Source organism: Symphalangus syndactylus, chromosome X, assembly GCF_028878055.3.
Source record: "Symphalangus syndactylus isolate Jambi chromosome X, NHGRI_mSymSyn1-v2.1_pri, whole genome shotgun sequence".
Lineage (NCBI taxonomy): Eukaryota > Metazoa > Chordata > Mammalia > Primates > Hylobatidae > Symphalangus > Symphalangus syndactylus.
This window is the reverse complement of record NC_072447.2, coordinates 67,651,185-67,672,037: the sequence shown is the minus strand read 5'-3', so window position 1 is coordinate 67,672,037 and position 20,853 is coordinate 67,651,185. Positions and strand designations below refer to the sequence as shown.

At 46.1% G+C, this 20,853-nt stretch overlaps 1 protein-coding gene across 4 annotated transcripts in view; it reads right to left on the bottom strand.

The window, feature by feature from the left end:
• Nucleotides 1-2,629: 2,629 nt before the first annotated feature.
• The window catches only part of GNL3L (G protein nucleolar 3 like), a 38,959-nt gene continuing 20,735 nt past the window's right edge, over nt 2,630-20,853 (bottom strand). For all 4 annotated transcript variants that reach the window (XM_063634824.1, XM_055267299.2, XM_063634823.1 and 1 more), the window contains 7 exons: nt 18,867-18,954; nt 18,175-18,349; nt 17,943-18,085; nt 17,489-17,625; nt 15,207-15,334; nt 11,268-11,487; nt 2,630-9,377 (listed from right to left, as the gene is read on the bottom strand). In XM_063634824.1, coding sequence (XP_063490894.1) covers nt 9,295-9,377; nt 11,268-11,487; nt 15,207-15,334; nt 17,489-17,625; nt 17,943-18,085; nt 18,175-18,349; nt 18,867-18,954 — 974 coding nt within the window. In that variant the 3' untranslated portion in view covers nt 2,630-9,294. The remainder of the gene's footprint in view (nt 9,378-11,267; nt 11,488-15,206; nt 15,335-17,488; nt 17,626-17,942; nt 18,086-18,174; nt 18,350-18,866; nt 18,955-20,853) is intronic.

The following is a 20,853-nucleotide window of genomic DNA, read 5'->3' as shown; positions in this document are numbered from 1 at the left end:
CCTTTACCATAATGTAATTAAATTAGAAGTCAATAGCAGAAAGATCTCTGGAAAATGTCCAAATATGTGGAAGTTAAATAACACAGTTCTAAGTAACACAAAAATCATAAACTTTTTGGATAATAAGCAAAAGGAAACAATAAAGATAAAGCAGAAACCAATGAATTAGAAAACAGAAAATAGAGAAAATCAATTAAACCAAAATGTGATTCTTTGAGATGATCAATACAATTGATAAATCTTTAGCCAGATGATCAAGGGGAAAAAGGCACAAACTATTAATATCAGGAATGACAAAAGTGGTATCACATTGTGTTAGTCTTCCAACTTTGTTCCTTTTTCAGAGTTGCTTTGACTACATTCTAACTACTTTGCATTTCCTTATCAATTTTAAAATCGTTTTAACAATTTATACAAAATGATAAGAGGATATTAACAACTTTACAAAAATTAATTTGACAAACTACATGAAATGAAGAACTTTCTTTAAAATACTAATTACCAATCCTTACACAAGAAGAAATATAACTTGAATAGCCCTATATATATTTTAAAAATTGAAATTTTAGTCTCAAACCTTCCCACAAATAAAACTTACTGGTAAACTCTAAAATTTAAGAAATGATACCAATTGTACACAGACTCTTCCAAAAATAGGAAACACTTCCCAACCCATTCTATGAGGTCAGCATTACCCCAATACCAAAGATAAAGATATTAAACAAAAGAAAACTTCAGACCAATATCCTTATGTAGATGCAAAAATTCTAAGCAAAAATTTATCAAATTACATCTGCGGTAGGCTAAATAATGCCTCCCATCCTCAAAGATCTACAGATCCTAATCTCCAAAACTTTTGAATATGTTACTTTACATGGTTAAAGGAACTTTCCAGATGTGATTAACTTAAGGATATTGAGATGTGGAGATTATCTTAGATGATCCCAACGCATGCAAAGTAATCACAAGAGTCCTTTTAAGTGAGAGGCAGGAAGATCAGAGTCAGAGAAGATATAAGGATTGAAGAGAGGTTCAGAAAAAAGATACTACATTGTTGGCCAGGCGTGGTGGCTCACGCCTATAATCCCAGCACTTTGGGAGGCCCAGGCAGATGGATCACGAGGTCAGGAGTTCGAGACCAGCCTGGCCAACACGGTGAAACCCCATCTCTACTAAAAATACAAAAAATTAGCCAGGCATGGTGGCGCATGCCTCTAATCCCAGCTACTTGGGAGGCTGAGGCAGAAGAATCACTTGAACCCGGGAGGCAGAGGTTGCAGTAAGCAGAGATCGTGCCACTGCACTCCAGCCTGGGCAACAGTGTGAGACTCCGTCTCAAAAAAAAAAAAAAAAAAAAAAGATACTACATAGTTATTTTGAAGATGAGGAAAGAAGCCATTATTCTAGGAATCTAAGCAGCCTCTGGAAGCTGAAAAAGGCAAGGAAATGGATTCTCCCCTAGAGTCTCTGGAAAGAATGTAACCCTGACAACACCAATTTTGGCCCAGTGAAACTCATTTGGGACCTCTCACCTCTAGAAGTGTAAGATGATAGATTTGTGTTGTTTTAAGCCACAAAGTCTGTGCTAATTTTTTACAGCAGCAATAGAAACTAATATAACTTTCAACAATATATTAAAAGAATAGGCCGGGTACAATGGCTCATGCCTGTAATCCCAGCATTTTGGGAGCCTGAGGCGGGCGGATCACAAGGTCAGGAGTTCGAGACCAGCCTGGCCAATATGGTGAAACCCCGTCTCTACTAAAAATACAAAAATTAGCAGGGCGTGGTGGCACGTACCTGTAGTCCCAGCTACTCGGGAGGCTGAGGCAGGAGAATCACTTGAACCCAGGAGGCAGAGGTTGCAGTGAACCAAGATCACGCCACTGCACTCCAGCCCGGGTGAGAGTGAGACTCTGTCTCACAAAAAAAAAAAAAAAAAAAGAATAATACATCATGACAAAGTGGGGTTTATCACAGGAATGTAGGATTGGTTTATCATAAGAAAATCAATCAATATAATTTATTAAAACTACATTAAAAACCACAAAAGAAAAACCATGTAATCATTTCAATAGATGCATAAAAACATTTGAGAAAATCTAACATCCATTCCTAAAACAAACCCTTAGCACCTCATACTAGCAAAGGGCAATACAAAAATCTAACATACTTAATGGTTAAAGGCAGAAAGAATACTTTCCTCCAAAGTCAGAAACAAGACAGGGATGCCTGTGCTCACCATTCTTTTTTTTTTTTTTTTTTTTTTTTTTTGAGATGGAGTTTCGCTCTCGTTGCCCAGGCTAGAGTGCAATGGTGCGATCTCGGCTCACTGCAACCTCTGCCTCCTGGGTTCAAGTGATTCTCCTGCCTCAGCATCCTGAGTTGCCAGGATTACAGGCATGCGCCACCACACCCAGCTAATTTTGTATTTTTAGTAGAGACAGGGTTTCTCTATGTTGGTCAGACTGGTCTCAAACTCCCGACCTCAGGTGATCAGCCCACCTCAGCCTCCCAAAGTGCTGGGATTACAGGCGTGAGCCACCGCACCCGGCCACCACTCTTACTCAGTGTAGTACTGGAAGTCCCAGCGACTACAATAAGATAAAAAAAAACGCAGACATAAATATTAGATATGAAGAAATAAAACCATGTTTATTCACAGAAGATATGATTGTCTATGCAGAAAGTCTGGTGAAATCTGCAAAAAAAGCTACTAGAACTAAGCGACTTTAGCAAAGTTTTAGCACATAATGCTAGAAAAATTGGGTAACCGTATTTTTTTAAAAAGCATAGATTCATACCTTGTACCATATACAAAAATTGACTCAAAATGGTAAATGTAAAACCTAAAACTATAAAACTTTTAGGAGGAAACATGGGAGAAAACCTTTATCATCTCATGTTAAACAAAGACTCCTCTGATGTAACACAAAAAGCATGATCCATAGAAGAACAAATTGATAAATTTAACAGCCATGGTGGCACATGCCTGTGGTCCCAGCTACTCAAGAGGCGGAGATGGGAGGTTCGCTTGAGCCCAGGAGGTCGAGGCTACAGTGAGCTATGATCACACCACTGCACCCCAGCCTGGGTGGCAGAGTGAGAACCTGTCTCAAAAAAAGGGGAGAGATCTCCATACCCATCCTTATAACAGCATTTTTCACAACAGCCAAAAGGTGGAAGCAACGCAAATGTCCATCAGTGGATGAATGGATAAATAAAATGTGGTATATACATACAATAGAATAATACTCAGCATTAAAAAGAAAAGAAATTCTGACACAGGCTACAACATAGATTAACCTTGAATACATTATGCAAAGTGAAATAAGCCAGTCACAAAAAGATAAATATTATATGAATATCGGGGTATTCAAATTCAGAGACAGAAAGTAGCATGGCAGTCGCCAGAGGTTGTGGGCAGAAGGGGTTGGGAGGTTATTGTTTAATAAGTACAGTTTTGGTTTTGGTTATGCACAATATAAATCATTCTGCCATAAAGACACACACACACATATGTTCACTGCAGCACTATTCACAATACCAAAGACATGGAACCAACCTAAATACCTATCAACGACAGACTGGATAAAGAAAATGTGGTACATATGTGTGGGGATTATGGGAACTACAATTCAAGATTTAGGTGTGGACACAGCCAAACCATATCAGATGGTAACGTTTATGTTCTGTGTATTTTACCATAATTTTTAAAAATAAAAACAAATGTGTCAATAAAGCTTTCCCATAATGAAAAAAAGACAGTGTTTACAGTGGCCAGGCACAGTGGCTCATGCCTATAATCCCAGAACTCTGGGAGGCTAAGACGGGTGTATCACTTGATGTCAGGAGTTCAAGACCAGCCTTGCCAACATGGTGAAACCTCGTCTCCAGTAAAAACATAAAAGCCAAGCATGGTGGCGTGCGCCTGTAATTCCAGCTACTCAGGAGGCTGAGGCATGAGAATTATTTGAACCCAGGAGGCGGAGGTTGCAGTGAGCCGAGATTGCACCACTGCACTCCAACCTGGGTGAGGACTCTGTTTCAAAAAAAAAAAAAACCCCTTGTATCCAGCATATAATCCTCAAAATTCAAAAATAATAAAACTATCCAAAATATGCAAGAGATGTGAACACCTTGCCAAATAAGATATGTAGATAGCAAATAAGCATATAAAATATGCTCAAATCATTAGAGGATGCAAATAAAAACGATGAGATACCACTACATATCTAATGTCAAAAAACCTGGCCAGGCATGGTGGCTCACACCTGTAATCCTAGCACTTTGGGAGACCAAGATGGGAGGATCACTTGAGGCCAGCAGTTCAAGACCATCCTGGTCAACACAGTGAGACCCCATCTCTATTTAAATGTTATAAAAAATAATAAAAAAATTTAAAAATTAAAAAAATAAACTGACACCCCCAAGTACTAGAAAGGATGTGGAACTGAAACTTTCATACTGATGGGAATGTGAAATGGTACAGCCACTTTGAAAAACAGTTTAGAAGTTTCTTAAAATGTCAAACATATGCTTACCATATATCCCAGCAATCCAACTCTAGGTATTTACTACAGATAAATGAAAACACAAAATGTTGCATACAAATGTTTATAGCAGCTTTACTTGTAATTGTCCAAAACTGCAAAGATCCTAAACATCCTTCAACTGCGGAATAAACAGTAGTAAATCCACACAATGGAGTGACTCAGAAATAAGAACTATTAATATACTGAGGAATATGGATGAATCTCAAATGTATTACTCATAGCAAAAGAAGTCGCTCTCAAAATGCTACATACCATATAATTTCACTTATGTAACATTCTTCAAAAGACGAAAATATATGGCCGGACATGGTGGTTCATGCCTATAATCCCAGCACTTTGGGAGGCCGAGGTGGGTGGATCATTTGAGGTCAGAAGTTCAAGACCAGCCTGGCCAGTGTGGTGAAACCCTGCCTCTACTAAAAATACAAAAATTAGCCTGGCATGGTGGTGGGCACCTGTAGTCCCTGCTACTCAGGAGGCTAAGACAGGAGAATCGCTTGAATCCGGGAGGTGGAGGTTGCAGTGAGCCAAGATCACGCCACTGCACTCCAGCCTCAGTGAAAGAGTGAGACTCTGTCTCAAAAAAAAAAAAAAAGACAAAAACCTAAGAACAAAGAAAAAGGCCAGGCGCAGTGGCTCACTCTTGCAATCCCAGCACTTTGGGAGGCCAAGGCAGGAGGATCATGAGGTCAGGAGTTTGAGATCAGCCTGGCCAACACAGTGAAACCCCATCTCTACTAAAAATACAAACATTAGCTGGGCGTGGTGGCAGGCGCCTGTAATCCCAGCTACTCGGGAGGCTGAAGCAGGAGAACCGCTTGAACCCTGGAGGCGGAGGTTGCAGTGAACAGAGATCACGCCACTGCACCACTCCAGCCTGGACAACAGAGCTAGACTCCGTCTCAAAAAAAAAAAAAAAAACAACAAGAACGAAGAAAAAAACCAGTGACTGCCAGGGTTTGGGTGTAGGGGACTGGTTTTGACTGCAAAGTAGCAGGAATGAATTTGGTAGGGACAGGCTTCTGTACCTTGGTTGCATTGGTGGTTACACAACTCTACACATTTATCAGAGCTTTATAGAACTGTCCACCAGAGTGAATTTTACTGTAATGTAAATGTTTATAATTTTCAAAACCTGAAGGCATAAAATAAGCCTACTCATTGTATGATTCTATTGATATGACAGTCATGCTAAAGCAAAACTATAGGGGCAGAAAACAAATCAGTGGTTAGCAGAATCTGAGGGTTGGGGATAGGAGTTGACTACAAAAGGGCCTGTAGAGTTTTAGGGGGGTGATGCAACTATATTTCGATTGTGATAGTGGTTCACTCCTATATATGTTTGTACAAACTCACATAACTAAAACTATAAAGAGTGAACTTTACTATATGTAAATTGAACCCTAATTGTTTTGAAAAATGAAGGTAAAAAGAAAATACTTTTTTAAAAAAAACCTTTGAGATATGCTGTAGGTAGAGAAACTGCACTCCCAACATCTTTTTTGTTTTCCTCTTTTTTTTTTCCCTGAGACAGTCTCACTCTGTTGCCCACGCTGGAGTGCAGTGGCACAATCTCGGCTCAATGCAGCATCGACCTCCTGGGCTCAAGAGATCCTCCTGCCTCAGCCCCATAGGTAGCTGGGACTACAGGCATGAGACACCATGCCCAGCTAATCTTTGTATTTTTTTGGTAGAGATGAGGTTTCGCCATATTGTTTAGGCTGGTCTTGAACTCCTGACCTCAAGTGATCTGCCTGCCTTGGCCTCCCAAAATGCTGGGATTACAGGTGAGAGCCATCATAACTGGCCTGCAGTCCCAAATTCTTGCCGACATGACTACTTTAGTTCTCTTTGATTTTGGCCAAATTATGCTCCCATGCTGTTTCTTACTCATTTAGATACTTCCATTTCTAATATTTACCTCCCAGCACTTCTCCATTACTGATGGGGCCACCTCCTGATAAACCCGTAATTTGCAAATTACAATGGGTTTACCAGGAAGTAGCCCCATCATAAGTAGAGGTGCATTCTGAATGTATACTGCTTTTCCACCAAAAATCCTACATCAAACCACCAAAAGTCAGGGACTGTCTGTATTTTAAATGCTAAATTACAAAACGCTGTATGATTGCAAAATAGACTTAGCTGTCCTGGTATGCAATTTTTTCATTATAACACTATTACATACCAGGAGAGTTCAATGAGATAGTGTGAAATAAGTTGTAGCCTATTCAAGAGCACTGAGTGTAGTTTTAGCAAGACACTAAAAACTAGTAGTTTAAGAAACTAAAGAGTTTTTTAAACCAAAAAAGAAAAAATGCATTTAACAGACTTGATAACAGAGACTGGCACAAAGTAGGGGCTTAATCAATCTTCCTTTGTTAAGGAGGCAGTACAATACAGAGGAAAGGGCCTGCATATGGTTTTAATCATGCTTGGGTTCCAATCCTAGCACCACCACTTAATATGCCCACTTGGGTCTGGCCATGCTGTCAACTTTTTTTTTTTTTTTTTTCCCCGAGACGAAGTCTCACTCTGTCCCCCAGGCTGGAGTGCAGTGGTGTGATGTCGACTCACTGCAACCTCCGCCTCCTGAGTTCAAGTGATTCTCCTGCCTCAGCCTCCTGCATAACTGGGATTACAGGTGTGAGCCACCATGCTTGGCCAACATTCTGAGATTACTTCTTTTTTTCATTTGGGGAGATGAATCCCTTACTAGCAGAGCTGTATTGAGGGTTAAAGGTGGTAATGGGTCTCCAGGGCTTGGTGCAGTTTGTACTCAACAAGTACGTAATTCTCTCCTTTGGTTGCCCCTGAATACAAGAGTGGTCTTGTACTTCCCTGCCTGAACAGCCCGCAGCCAATGGCACTCCAGTCCTTGTCACATGGTTCCACTCTTAGGATGTAAATTAGGAGGTACCAGCTTGAGAGGCAGAGGCAAAGGCAAGGTTAAGATGCAGCTGTGGGGCCGGGCACAGTGGCTCACACCTATAATCTCAGCACTCTGGGGAGCCGAAGCGAGTGGATCACTTCAGGTCAAGAGTTCGAGACTAGCCTGGCCAACATGGTGAAACATCGTCTCTACTAAAAATACAAAAATTAGCCAGGCGTGGTGGCGGGTGCCTGTAATCCCAGCTACTCGGGAGGCTAAGGCAGGAGGATCACTTGAACCAGGGAGGCAGAGGTTGCAGTGAGCCGAGATCACGCCATTGCACTCCAGCCTGGGTGACAGAGCAAAATAAATAAAGGTGCAGCTGTGGGTCGAAGGATGGTGTGGAAGTTTGGGGTAGACGTCCAAGACTGCAGTAATGCTATGCCCACCCACTTCAAATGTGTGAACTCAAGTAAATTGCTGGGAAGTGAAGTCATGGGCAAAACCCCCAAAATACCCTGGCAAAGAAAGAAGATTGTGTTTCAGTTGCAATCACCTACCCTAGTCCCTTTCTGAGGGCCTCTGGCACTGCTCGGGCTCACTGCCCTTGTCTGATGGGGTAGGATCTCCCAGAGGAGACAGCTAATTGTACTTTAATGAGGTGACTTACAGACACTGGAAAAGGAGTTGGCTGGTACACTCCCATATATAGCAGTTCTCTCGAGGATACAGTCTGTGAATAAATGGTACCAGAACCCTCTTGAGCCATGGAATTCAAATGCTGGTGCAATAGGCGACATGGTCACACAAGGGCAGGGTCCAGCCAGAGTACTTCAGTTAAAGAGATTCCTCCAATTCACAATCTGCCCAGAAATGCCCCCAAGACGGGGCTTCCCCCTAAAGCCTCCCTACTAACAGATGCTTTGTTTTCTCTTCACGCAAACAGGGTAGTGCCTACCATAATTCAGCACAAGCCAGGCTTGTTTGTTCTCTTCTTCCCTCTACCCTATTCCTAGAACCTTCCAGAGACACAGGAGGCTCATTACTTTCTGCTTTCTCTCACTGCCACCCAGGTGAAGACCTATGAACTTGGAAGATGCATGGCCCAAAGCCCACTGCAGGCATGCCTTGCCACTGAAATCTCCTGTGGGGTGGTAAAGAAACCATCACCCTCCCACAGGGACCCCCAGGTCTACCAGCAACCTAACTTCTAGTAGCATATTCACCTGTCTAAGAGAGTTTTGTAGGTAGAGTTTTGTAGGTCAGCCCTCAACAGGTGTTAGCACCTGAGCTCTGCTGATACTTCTTTTACTTCTCTTGTAAAACAGAGTAGGGGTTAAATAGAGGGTATTGGATTTGGCAGCTGCAGCCCCTTGGGACTTTTTTTTTTTTTGAGACGGAGTTTCGTGTTGTTACCCAGGCTAGAGTGCAATAGTGCCGTCTGGGCTCACTGCAACCTCTGCCTCCCTGGTTCAGGCGATTCTCCTGCCTCAGTCTCCCAGGTTCAGGCGATTCTCCTGCCTCAGCCTCCCAAGTAGCTGGGATTACAGGCACCTGCCACTAAGCCCGGCTAATTTTTTTTGTATTTTTAGTAGAGACGGGGTTTCACCATGTTGGCCAGGCTGGTCTCGAACTCCTGACCTCAGGTGATCTGCCCACCTCGGCCTCCCAAAGTGCTAGGATTACAGGTGTGAGCCACAGCACCTAGCCGGGACTGTTTTTACTGGAGGAGGGGGAGAAGACACATAGTGGGGAAAGCGTTCTTTCAATATGCAGATGCTTCAGGGAGAACCAAACTATTTCACTGGTATTCCCCCATACCACCGGCACTGGTGCTTGGAGTGGAAGGGAAGTGAGATCAGTCGATTAGTCACCAACACCATCATCAGCATTGCCAGAGAGGTCGAGAGCAGACATCATGGAATCAGACAGCTTGCTGGCAATTTTATCTGCAAATGGAGAAATACAGGCAATCTTTTTGTGGCTGGCTTGCCACCAGGAGGCCTGCTGATGCTGGCCTACATCTACCTTGGTCTACATCAAGCTCCTGAACTGGCTCACTTACCCCCAAACACTACCACAAAACTGGTGAGTGCTGGAAGCCACTGCTCAGCTTCACAGGTAGGCAATCCATTTTTCTACCTGTGAAATGATCATCCCAACACAGCTTCTATCTCAGGGTTTCAGACTCACTGGGCTCCAAGTATTTTTGTCCAAATACCAAAGCAATAATTTTCTTTTACTGTGTCAAACTTAGCGCTCTACCATTACCCTCAAAACAAAGCTCTCACAGCAAAGGGCAACATGGCCGTATGTTCACCATAAGCCTGAACGTTTACCAGGCACACCTCCCATCCCCCAGACACACCCTGTTGTTCCTCAGGATGGCCCCCAGACTTCACCTCCTCCAAGAGGCCTTCTCTGATCACCCCTATCCAACCACCATCCCCAGGCCGGGTTAGGTTCCCTCACTGTGCTTGCTGGGTCTTCAACGTGATTACTATGTGCTCGTGCTGCCAAGGCCTGTTTTCTTGTCTCCTCCTCACTCCCTAATAAGACTAGGAGTTCAAAGGCAATTCATCTGAATTCCCAGGACTCAGTGTGGAGCCAGGCCAAGAGTGAATGTCTGATTGTGTATATTTGGTTACAGAACACAATCTAGTTCAAAGAATAGGGCTGATGGGGTCAATCAACCCAAAGTCGGTATTTTGGCTCCATCAACTACAAGTTGTCTTACCTTCAGTGCGTCACTTAATGTCTCTGGACCTCAGTTTTCTCACTTATCAAATAAGGGTAAGACTTTTGCAATGAGTTAGTGAAAATAAGTACAGCATGGAAACCCAAATGGGCCAGCTACACAATGTACCACCATTAAAACAAGGGGAAGAAGTTCTTTTGTGTATTAACATAGACATACCCCTAAGATACACTGAGTGGAAAAATGATAGGGCAAAACCATGTGTCCAGCAGATTGGCATTTGTGTGGAAAAAGAGAACAAAGAATATATAGATATTTGCTTGTGTGTCTCAGGAAAGACACAATAAACTAACTGGCTGACGAGGGGGCAGTCTGGATGACTAGCGGGTGGGAGAGATTTTACTGTATATCCTCTTGTACCTGTAGGATTTTGAGTATATTGCCTATTGATAAAGTAAAAATTATATATAGCCTGCAAGCTACCTAACGCACAGAGAGTACCTGATAAATAAATGGTTATTATTTGATACATAGACTAGGCAGGCCAGTGGTTCTCCCAGTGTGATCCCCAGAGAAATAGCATCAGCTGGGAACCTGTTAGAAATACAAATTCTAACAGGCCGCGCAGAAGACCTACTCAATTAGAAACTATGAGGGAGGGGCCCAGAAATCTGTGTTTTTAACAAACCCTCCAGGGAATCCTGATGTGAGCTGAAGTTTGAGAACCACTGTGCTAGTAGTTGAGCCTCCTAGCTCATCCCTGCCCCCAACCCTAGACTGGAGCTGGACACAGAGAGATACTCATTCAGGAGCCCCAATCAAGATCCCAGGTGGGGCCACGTGCGGTGGCTCACGTCTGTAACCCTAGCACTTTGGAAGGCTGAGGCAAGTGGATCAACTGAGGTCAGGAGTTCGAGACCAGCCTGGCCAACATGGCGAAACATCGTCTCTACTAAAAATACAAAAATGAGCCGGACATAGTGGCAGGTGCCTGTAATCCCAGCTACTCAGGAAGTTGAGGAAGGGGAATCGCTTGAACCCAGGGCGCGGAGACTGCAGTGAGCCAGGAAAAAAAAAAAAAAAAAAAAAAAGATCCCATGTGGGCCCTTTTTAGAGCACAGGGTTGGTCAGGGGCTCCCACCTGCACGTTTCTGCATCTTCTTCTTATTTTTCAGGGCAGATGCCAGAGCCTGGCCCTGTTGCAGGGGGTCCGTCTCCATGATCCTCTGCAGCACTGGGCGGCGGTCCACTGAGCAGATATCCACCATATTGTTGCTCTTAGGGCGGTGGTCCACATTGCGTTTAGCCCACCCCATCTGATGACGGTTCGGATTGGTGCAATACCCAGTGAGATCTCCAATCTAGGGAGAGACAGAAAACATAACGTTGAGGTCTTAACCCCCAGAGAACCTCCAAAGACTTCTGCAGAAAAGGTAGGGACACAGGCTTGGGTAAGAACAGGAGCCTAGAGCCATGTGGAACTAGGCTCCAATTCTGGCCCCACCACACTCCAGCAGGTGCTTAGTTAACTCTCAGCCTCAGTTTCCTATCCGTCAAATGGGGGGTGGATAAGGGGTAGTTTGCATGGCTTTTACAAGAATAAAATGAAAAAGTACGCCGGGCACGGTGGCTCATGCCTATGATCCCAGCACTTTGGGAGGCCGAGACAGGCAGATCACAAAGTCAAGAGATCGAGACCATCCTGGCCAACATGATGAAACCCCGTCTCTACTAAAAATACAAAAATTAGCTGGGCATGGTGGCACACGCCTGTAGTCCCAGCTACTAAGGAGGCTGAGGCAAGAGAATTGCTTGAACCTGGGAGGCGGAGGTTGCAGAGAGCCGAGATCACACCACTGCACTCCAGCCTGGTAACAGAGACTCTGTCTCAAAAAAAAAAAAAAATTTCTGGCGGGCACAGTGGTTCACTAGGATTAGGTCTGTAATCCTAGCACTTTGGGAGGCCAAGGCAGGAGGATGACTTGAGCCCAGGAGTTTGAGACCAGCCTAAGCATCAAAATGAGACCTTTGTCTCTACAAACAATTCTGTTAAAAATTAGCTGGGAGGCTGGGCGCGGTGGCTCACTCCTGTAATCCTAGCACTTTGGGAGGCTGAGGCGGGCAGATCACTTGAGGTCAGGAGTTCGAGACCAGCCTGGCCAACATGGTGAAACCCTTTCTCCACTGAAAATACAAAAATTAGCCAGGCATGGTAGGGGGTGCCTATAATCCCAGCTACTTGGGAGGCTGAGGCAGGAGAATCATTTGAACCCAGGAGGTGCAGGTTGCAGTGAGCCAAGACTGCACCACTGCACTCTGGCCTGGGCAACAGAGCAAGACCCTGTCTCAAAAAATAAAAATAAAAATAAAATTAGCTGGGCATGGTGGCTTGCATCTATAATCCCAGGCACTTCGGAGGCTGAGGTAGGGGGATTGCTTGAGCCCAGAGTTCAAGGCTGTAGTGAGCCAAGATCACACCACTGCACTCCAGCCTGGGTGCCAGAGCAAGACCCTGTCTTAAAAAAAAAAATTTTTTTTTGACATCTACTTTGTGTCCAGCTCTGTGTGGGGCAATGCTGGGGACAAAGAAATGAGTGACTCCATTCCATCTTTTTTTTTTTTTTTTGAGACGGAGTTTCGCTCTGTCGCCCAGGCTGGAGTGCAGTGGCATGATCTTGGCTCACTGTAGCCTATGCCTCCTAGGTTCAAGCAATCCTCCTGCCTCAGCCTCCCGAGTAGCTGGGATTATAGGCGTGCATCACCACACCTGGCTAATTTTTTTTATTTTTAGTAGAGATGGGGTTTCACCATGTTGGCCAGGCTGGCCTCGAACTCCTGACCTCAGGTGATCCACCTGCCTTGGCTTCCCAAAGTGCTGGGATTACAGGCATGAGCCACCGCGCCCGGCCTCAGTTCCATCTTCAGGAAACAACCAGGCTAAAGAAGATACAATGATCTATACCACTAATCAGAGTATGGTAACTGCCCATTAGAAACATGAAGGATGAGTGACTGAGGTTAGGGACAATAGTGGTGGTCAACATACTACCGATGGGTAGGGGTCATTCCTGACTGAACACTGAAAAAACATAGAGCACACCTGAGTACCAAAAACAGTGTCTGTCTCTGGCTGGGCGCAGTGGGTCACACCTGTAATCCAAACACTTTGGGAGGCCAAGGAGGGCGGATCCCTTAGAGTCAGGAGTTCGAGACCAGCCTGGCTGACATGGCTGGGTCCTGGACCACGTGCTCCTGACTCCCTTGCCCAGAGAACTCCTCAGCTTTCAAGACGTGGCTTGACAGGGTTTGGCTATGTCCCCACCCAAAAATCTCATCTTCAATTATAAACCCCATAATTCCCACAATCCCTACATGTCAAGGGAGAGACCAAGTGGAAGTAATTGAATCATAGGGGTGGTTTCCCCCATGTTCTTATCATGATAGTGGGTTCTCATGAGATCTGATGGTTTTATGTGTTTGGTAGTTCCTCCTGTGTTCATTCTTCTTCCTGCCACCTTGTAAAGAAGGTGCCTGCTTCCCCTTCACCTTCTGCCATGATTGTAAGTTTCCTGAGCCCTCCCCAGCCATGCTGAACTGTGAGTCAATTAAATCTCTTTCCTTTATAAATTACCCAGTCTCGGGCAGTTCTTTACAGCAGTATGAAAACGGACTAATACATGACTCAAGCAAGACTTCCTTGACCCACAGGTAGTACAGGTTAGGGTCCTTGGATCCATGCTGTCCCAACCTCGAACCCTATCTGCACCCTATGAGTCTCCCATTACAGTGCGGATGTCTGTGTCTGAAACCCACTAAAATATGAACTCCTCAAGGGCAGAGATAGGGGATGGACTGGCAAAAGAAGAGGCTGAAAAAACCTCTAGGAGTCATCATATCATGCCCTGCAGATCTTCAATAGCAGGCCACAGGCATATGGACTTGATCGTGTAGGTGCTGGGGAGCCATGAAATCAGTTTAAGCAGGGGAGGTGACATGGTCAGACTGGGCCATTAGAAACCAGGGGACATGGCCAGGTGCAGTGGCTCACGCCTGTAATCCCAGCACTTTGGGATGCCGAGGCAGGTGGATCACCTGAGGTCAGGAGCTCAAGACCAGCCTGGCCAACATAGTGAAACCCCATCTCTACAAAAAAAAAAAAAAATTAGCCAGGCATGGTGGCGGGTGCCTGTAGTCCCAGCTGCTCCGGAGGCCGAGGCAGGAGAATTGCTTGAACCCAGGAGGCAGAGGTTGCAGTGAGCTGAGCGAGTTTCCGTCTCAAAAAAAAAAAAAAAAAGAAAGAAAGAAAGAAACTTTGGGACATATGTCCAAGTAAGTGAGGGCTGGAAGCTTAGTTTAGGGTTACAGGAACGGTAGGGATGAAAAGGATGAAAAGCTTGTCAAAAGATTTAGGAGGGAGAAGACATAGGTCTTGCTGACTGACAGAGTATAAGATCCCAGGCCAGGCATGGTGGCTCACGCCTGTAATCCTAGCACTTTGGAAGGCCAAGGCAGGCAGATCACCCGAGGTCAGGGGTTCGAGACCAGTCTGGCCAACATAGCAAAACCCTGTCTCTACTAAAAATACAAAAATTAAGCCGGGTGTCATGGCACATGCCTGTAATCCCAGCTAATTGAGAGGCTGAGGCAGGAGAATCACGTGAACCTGGGCGGCGGAGGTTGCAGTGAGCCAAGATCACGCCACTGCACTGCAGCCTGGGTGACAGAGTGAGACTCTGTCTCAAAAAAAAAATAAAAATAATAAAAAATAAAATAAAATAAAATCCTGGTACTAGTTAGGGAGAAGAAAGAGTCGTTTGCAAGTTGGACTACTGGGTGGCTAGATAGTGATACCTGCTCTATGGGCTAGAACCAGGGCTGGGAAAGCTGCCTTAGAGAGCAAGCGTGCTTCCTGGACCTGTCATTGCTTGGTAAAGGATGCACTAGGCCAGGCATCCAGAGGCCCATAGGGAGCGAGTGAACCACCCACATCTCACCACATGAAAGGCAGGTAAAAGGGACTGACCACTTCCCAGAGCCCTGGGGAGAGAAGAGGGTTGCCATGAACAAAGATGACAGGTACCTTATACACGGTGGTTTTATTTTCAATGGCATCTGCTATTTTCGTCATCGGAGAATGCAGCAACTTGATCTCCATTTCAAGTGGGTCCGTGTCACCCAACAGCTCATCAGATTCTCCAGTGGCCAAGCCTTTAACACAACCAACACCACTGTCAGGGCCCTGGCTCCCCTCTGTTGCCAGCCCCCTGGTCAGGCCTTAGTGAAAAGGATACATGGATGCTTCCCAGGGGAGTCAAGTGCAGGAACTTTTTCACTCCTGCTGAGAGGCCACATCACCAAGAATTAAAAGCATGGGTTTTGCAGTAGGATATTCACTTGCTGGGAGCTGGACTCAGAGCTTCAGCTTCCTCATTTGGAAAATGGGAATTCCACAAGTCCTCTTCAAACTGGACTGCTGTGAGACATGGCAGATGTCTGTAATGCTCTGGCCCAAGATGCTGCTCTGCAAATGGCAGGCACTGGGATTCCCTCCCCAGGACCAGACTTTCTCCTCCTCTCTCTGGCCCCTTGCCTGGAGCTGGCCTCTACTGCAGCCCTCAGATGTGCCCACTGCCCAGTGCCCCACTACCCTCATGCCTGCTTCTATAATTTTGCCCCTATTCCCTACCCTTGGCCTTCTAATCCCTACTCACCCTTCATGATCCAGCACTAGGGCCAACTCCTCCAGGAAACCCTTAACACTAAACCTGTTCCTCACTGTCTTCTCAATTTCTCAGACCTCAGTCTTTTGCCAAAATGTATTCTCAGTGATGGAGCACCTCTTGCCCTCACATCCAACCAGGGTCAAGCATCATCATAAGAACATAAACTCAAACCCCTCTCAACTGCCCTACTTAACAGAAGAGGAAACTAAGGCCAGATACAGTGGCTCATGTCTGTAATCCCAGCACTTTGGGAGGCCAAGGCAGGCAGATTGCTTGAAGCCAGGAGTTCGAGACCAGCCTGGCCAACATGGCAAAACCCCATCTCTACTAAAAATAAAAAAAATTAGCCAGGCATGGTGGTGCACACCTATAGTCCCAGCTATTCAGGCGGCTGAGGCGCAAGAATCACCTGACCCCAGGAGGCAGAGATTGCAGTAAGCCAAGATCATACCACTGCACTCCAGCCTGGGCAACAAAGCAAGATTCTGCCTCAAAAAAGAAAACAAAAAAAAAACAAAAAGAGGAAACAAATTCAGAAAGGGGGCTGAATTTGTGGCCCAAAGCCACATGGAATACAAACTAGAAAGCAGGCAAGTCCTCTTAACCTCGTATGTAATACAAGGACACTAAAAGACCCAGAGAAGGAAAACTACTGGACCTCAAGAGAAAAAACAGAGAATCTAGAAGCCAGGCTAGCCAGGGCTTCCTCAACTACCCTATAATGTCTACAGACAAGCCCAGAGGGCACTGGATACCTTTCTTAGGCAGTGTAGAGAATGAAGCAGGGAGCCACAAGCCAGGGCTGCAGAGAGTAATATCTGAGGAGAGCAAACATTCTCAGGAGTTTCTGAGAGTCACATCTCTGTTCCCCAGCAAATAATCATCTTAATAAAAACTAACATTTACTGAGCATCTATTTACTATATGCCAGGCACTGTTGTTCTAAATGTCTTTTACATTATTAAATAAATCCTCATAACTACCTTATCAGGTGGACTTACTGTCCCCATTTTACAGATGACATCATTGAGACAAAGAAGTGAAGTAATTTGTTTAGCATCACACAGTAAAAAGGAAACAAAGCTCGGATTTGAATCCAGGCAGTCTATACTTTTGGACACCCAGCTCCTCTGAGCTGGAAGAGTCTTCAACAGGGCACGAGAACTGGGTCAAAGGCCACCTCTGCTGACATCTTTTTGGCAAATATCAGCTTTCTGTGACTTGGGTACCTTACTCACCGACAGGGGTAAGAAGGAAAATCTAGAAATGGACCTGAAATGGTTGTGAAAAAGCCTAAGGCAACATTAGAGAGTTTTTGAGAGAATGTCTCAGTCCATTCCAGGTCCCAAGAGACAGGAATGGAGCCTCACATTTCCAGAGCACCTCAATGGGTACCAGGCACTTTTTCTTTCGTACTTACCAAAAGCTCGCAATCACCCTCCCCCAACCTGCGCTGCCAGGGCCAGATTAGAATTCCCCACCTTGCAAGAAAAGAAATATTAGGCCTCAAGCTGCTTAAGCAACTTGCCCAAAGCCCAAGTAGGGCCAAGGAAGCGGGAGGTCAAACGTGGAATTTGCTGTCAGGTCTGTGTGGCCCCACTAGTGCAAGACCAAGTGCACCCACTCTTCCCACACTTACATTCCATGGTGTCTTCATTGGCCTGTTCAGTATCCTCAATGTCAAAGACCTCGGTCATTTCCTTAACGATCTCAGCACTGAGATGGGTGGGCAGAGTGTGAGTGGCTGGTGGTGGTATATAGAAGCTGATCTTCCCGCTGCATTGGAAGATAGGGGAGATTAGTGGTGCTGTCACTGAGAGAACCAATGACAATCCAAGAGACAATGAGTTTGCAGGCCAGAAACAGCAACGGAACAAGAAAACCCAGACAGTGGCTTCTGAACAAGAAGGAGTTGAGTTGCTGGATAATCACCGGGCATAAAGTCTCGAGCAGGACATGACCTGGCACCTTGGCCATCCTCTGCCCCAAGACCCAGGAAGTCAAGCTGCCCCAGTGGCAATGAGCACAGATGAGCCCCTCTGGGGAGCCAGGCTCCCAGCAGGCCTCACCCTTACCCCTAACCCCCTCCTCACCTCACCCAGTCAGCTAGGACAGCTTTGGCCGCCTGTTCCTGACTGTATAAGCCTCCCTTCTTCTTCTTCCCCAAACGGTGGGCCACTGCCGTCAGAAAGTGCTCAGTGGTCTGGAACCCAGAGATGCCATAATAGTTGGAAATCTGGTGAAGGGAGGAAGGAGAAAAGTCATGAGGAGGAATGAAGGGCCCTTGAAGTAAGGCAGGGCATCAGCCAGGGCTCTGCTGCGAACCTCCTCCAGGTTGCAGCGCTGCAGGATGGTCTCCACTGGGGTCACAGGGTCTGCCAGCTTCTGCACGTGGACGCAGTTACGCAGGATGGTGCCCACCTCTGAGTTGGGCCCTGGGACAATGCCTGGAGCATCCAACAGCCGGATGAACTTGTCCAGGTAGACCTCCTGCATGAATCTGGGGTGAGGAAGAAGAAAGCCCGGATATGTCTGGCATCATAGAGGCCCCAGTCATGAAGGTGGGCCTGGGATGTGGGGGTGTAAAGGAGTGAGGGGAGGGTGTATTAGAGACGAAGGTGGAGAGACGTAGAGCTGGAGGAGGGGTGACTGGGGCTCTACAGACTTGAGGCTGATTCTAATCTAGCCTCTGCCACTGGGGACTGAGCTGCAGGACCTTGGGCAAGCTTGACTCTCCAAGCCTCAGCTGCTTCATCCAGTCAACAGAGCTCCCATTAGTAGCCCAATCTTGCATCGCTATTCAGAAGCTTCAAGGCGCTAATGGGAACCACCCATGTAGGGACCTGGCCTACACCTAGGGTGTATCAGGAAAATGAGGACTATGAGACTCCCATGCCTGGGGAAAGCATCAGGGGATGGTCCACGATAAGGAAAGGGACAGGGGCTGAAGGCATAGGAGTTGGGGGAAAATGGTAGGGTCAAGGAATTGTGGAGTGGAGGAGCAGGCAGGTGCTTACTTGGTAATTCCAGGAACAGCTCCCACGCTGCATGCGCGGCTGCGCTTCAGGCTATTGATCAGGCTGCTCTTCCCAACATTGGGAAGACCTACAAAGTAGCAGCAGATGTCTCAAGGCAGAAGAGGCCCTCAGGAACACTCAGGCCAGCCTGTGTGAGGGAGGCCTAGCCAGGGGCAGTAACCAGGCCATGCGGAAGCCAAAAAATTGAGCTTGGCCTCCTCCCTTCCCACCCCAGGCCCTGACAAAGCCCCTACAGGGCCTTTATACCTCTCCCCTCCATTTGTGAGCATGCTAGATAGGTATGTCCCTCTTTCTAGACGTGACACCAACCTCCCACCCACAATCAGCCAGGCAGAGGTCCTCAGTGCAAGGCCTCAGTGGCACAGTCCAACAGAAGGTGGACATCGAGAAATGTCTAAGAAACAGAGAACAACCTGTCTGGGTGTATCATTCCATGGATGGGGATAGAGGTCATCTCCAAATGCCAGTCTCTCTGTGCAGCTGTCTACCTGAGGTATGTATTTTGCTGTTTGGGCATCTGTCAGCCATTCTCAGCCTGTGGATGTCTTTGTGTTTCCCCTCACTGGGCCTCATTCTCACCGTTCTCTTTCTGTATGTGCTCAATTTACATGTGTGTACTATTGTCTCAAGCATATGCTTGTTTCAACCCGAGAAAGCTGATTGCCTAAAGAAAAAAGAAGTGTATGTCTAAGTATACCTCTTGTGCATGAAGCCTCTGCACACCTCTCTCCCCCCTCCCTCTCTCTAGGTCATTCTCATTCTAAATATCACCATGCATGAAAGTCTCTACACATCTCTCTCTCTCTCTCTCTCTTTCGGTCATTCCCATTCTCAGTATCACCACTTTTTCCTTTTCTTGTCTCTCTCCCACTCAGTCTCTTTCTCTATCTTATCTTTGTTTCTCTCTGTGTCTCTGTATCTAAGCACCTCTTTCTCTGCCAATTTGTCTGTCTCTCATTCTGGCCATTGTTCTTTTCTCTCTGATTCTCTCCACCCCACCAATCCTGCCTCTATTTGTAATTCCCTCCATGCCAACTCCTGTCAGCGTCTGTCCATGCTCCTCGTCTCTGTGGGCTGGTCACTTCGTGGATGCCTCTCTGTATGTGTCTCACAGTGTCTCTTCTACTCTCTCCCTGTCTGCGCCTCCTTAACCTCCTCTCTGTATGTCTCTATTTCTCTCTGTACAGGTACACATACCTGCCTCATTGTGACATGTCTGTGTATTTGTGTCCCTCTGTGACTCTGAGTATGTGATTATGTTCGAGGGTCAAAGTGTATGTGGGCACATGCGTGTCTTCTTTTTTTTGAGACGGAGTCTCGCTCTGTTGCCCAGGCTGGATCTCAACAGTGGCACGATCTCAACTCACTGTAACCTCCACCTCCCAGATTCAAGCAATTCTTCTGCCTCGGCCTCCCGAGTACCTGGGATTACAGATGCTCGCCACCACACACAGCTAATTTTTGTATTTTTAGTAGACACGGGGTTTCGCCATGCTGGTCTCAAACTCCTGACCTCAAATGATCTGTGCGCCTCAGCCTCCCAAAGTGCTGGGGCTACAGGCATGAATGAGCTGCTACATCCAGCCCTCCTTGTGGTTCTATGCGCGTTGGGGGAGCAGCATTGGGGTGGGTGTGTGTGGGAAGGGCTTGGTCTACATGCATTTTGACTCTGGTTCTGTCTCTCTAGATGTGCCTCCTCTGGATCTCTGGGTCTGTAGTGTGGGTCTGCGTATGTGTTTGTGGATCTGTATGTGTACTTAAGAGCTATGTGTATGTGTTCCTCTGTATGTACAGCCTTGTCCAGTCTGCTTCCATGTATATCTCTCTCTGAATTTGTCTCTATCCCTGCAGTGTGTTTGTCTCTCTCATTCTTTCTTTGGGAACACATGTCTGCCTCTCTACATACATGGGTTATCTCTACCCTTCCTATGTCTCCCTTGACAGATCTCTGTACGCATGTCTGTTT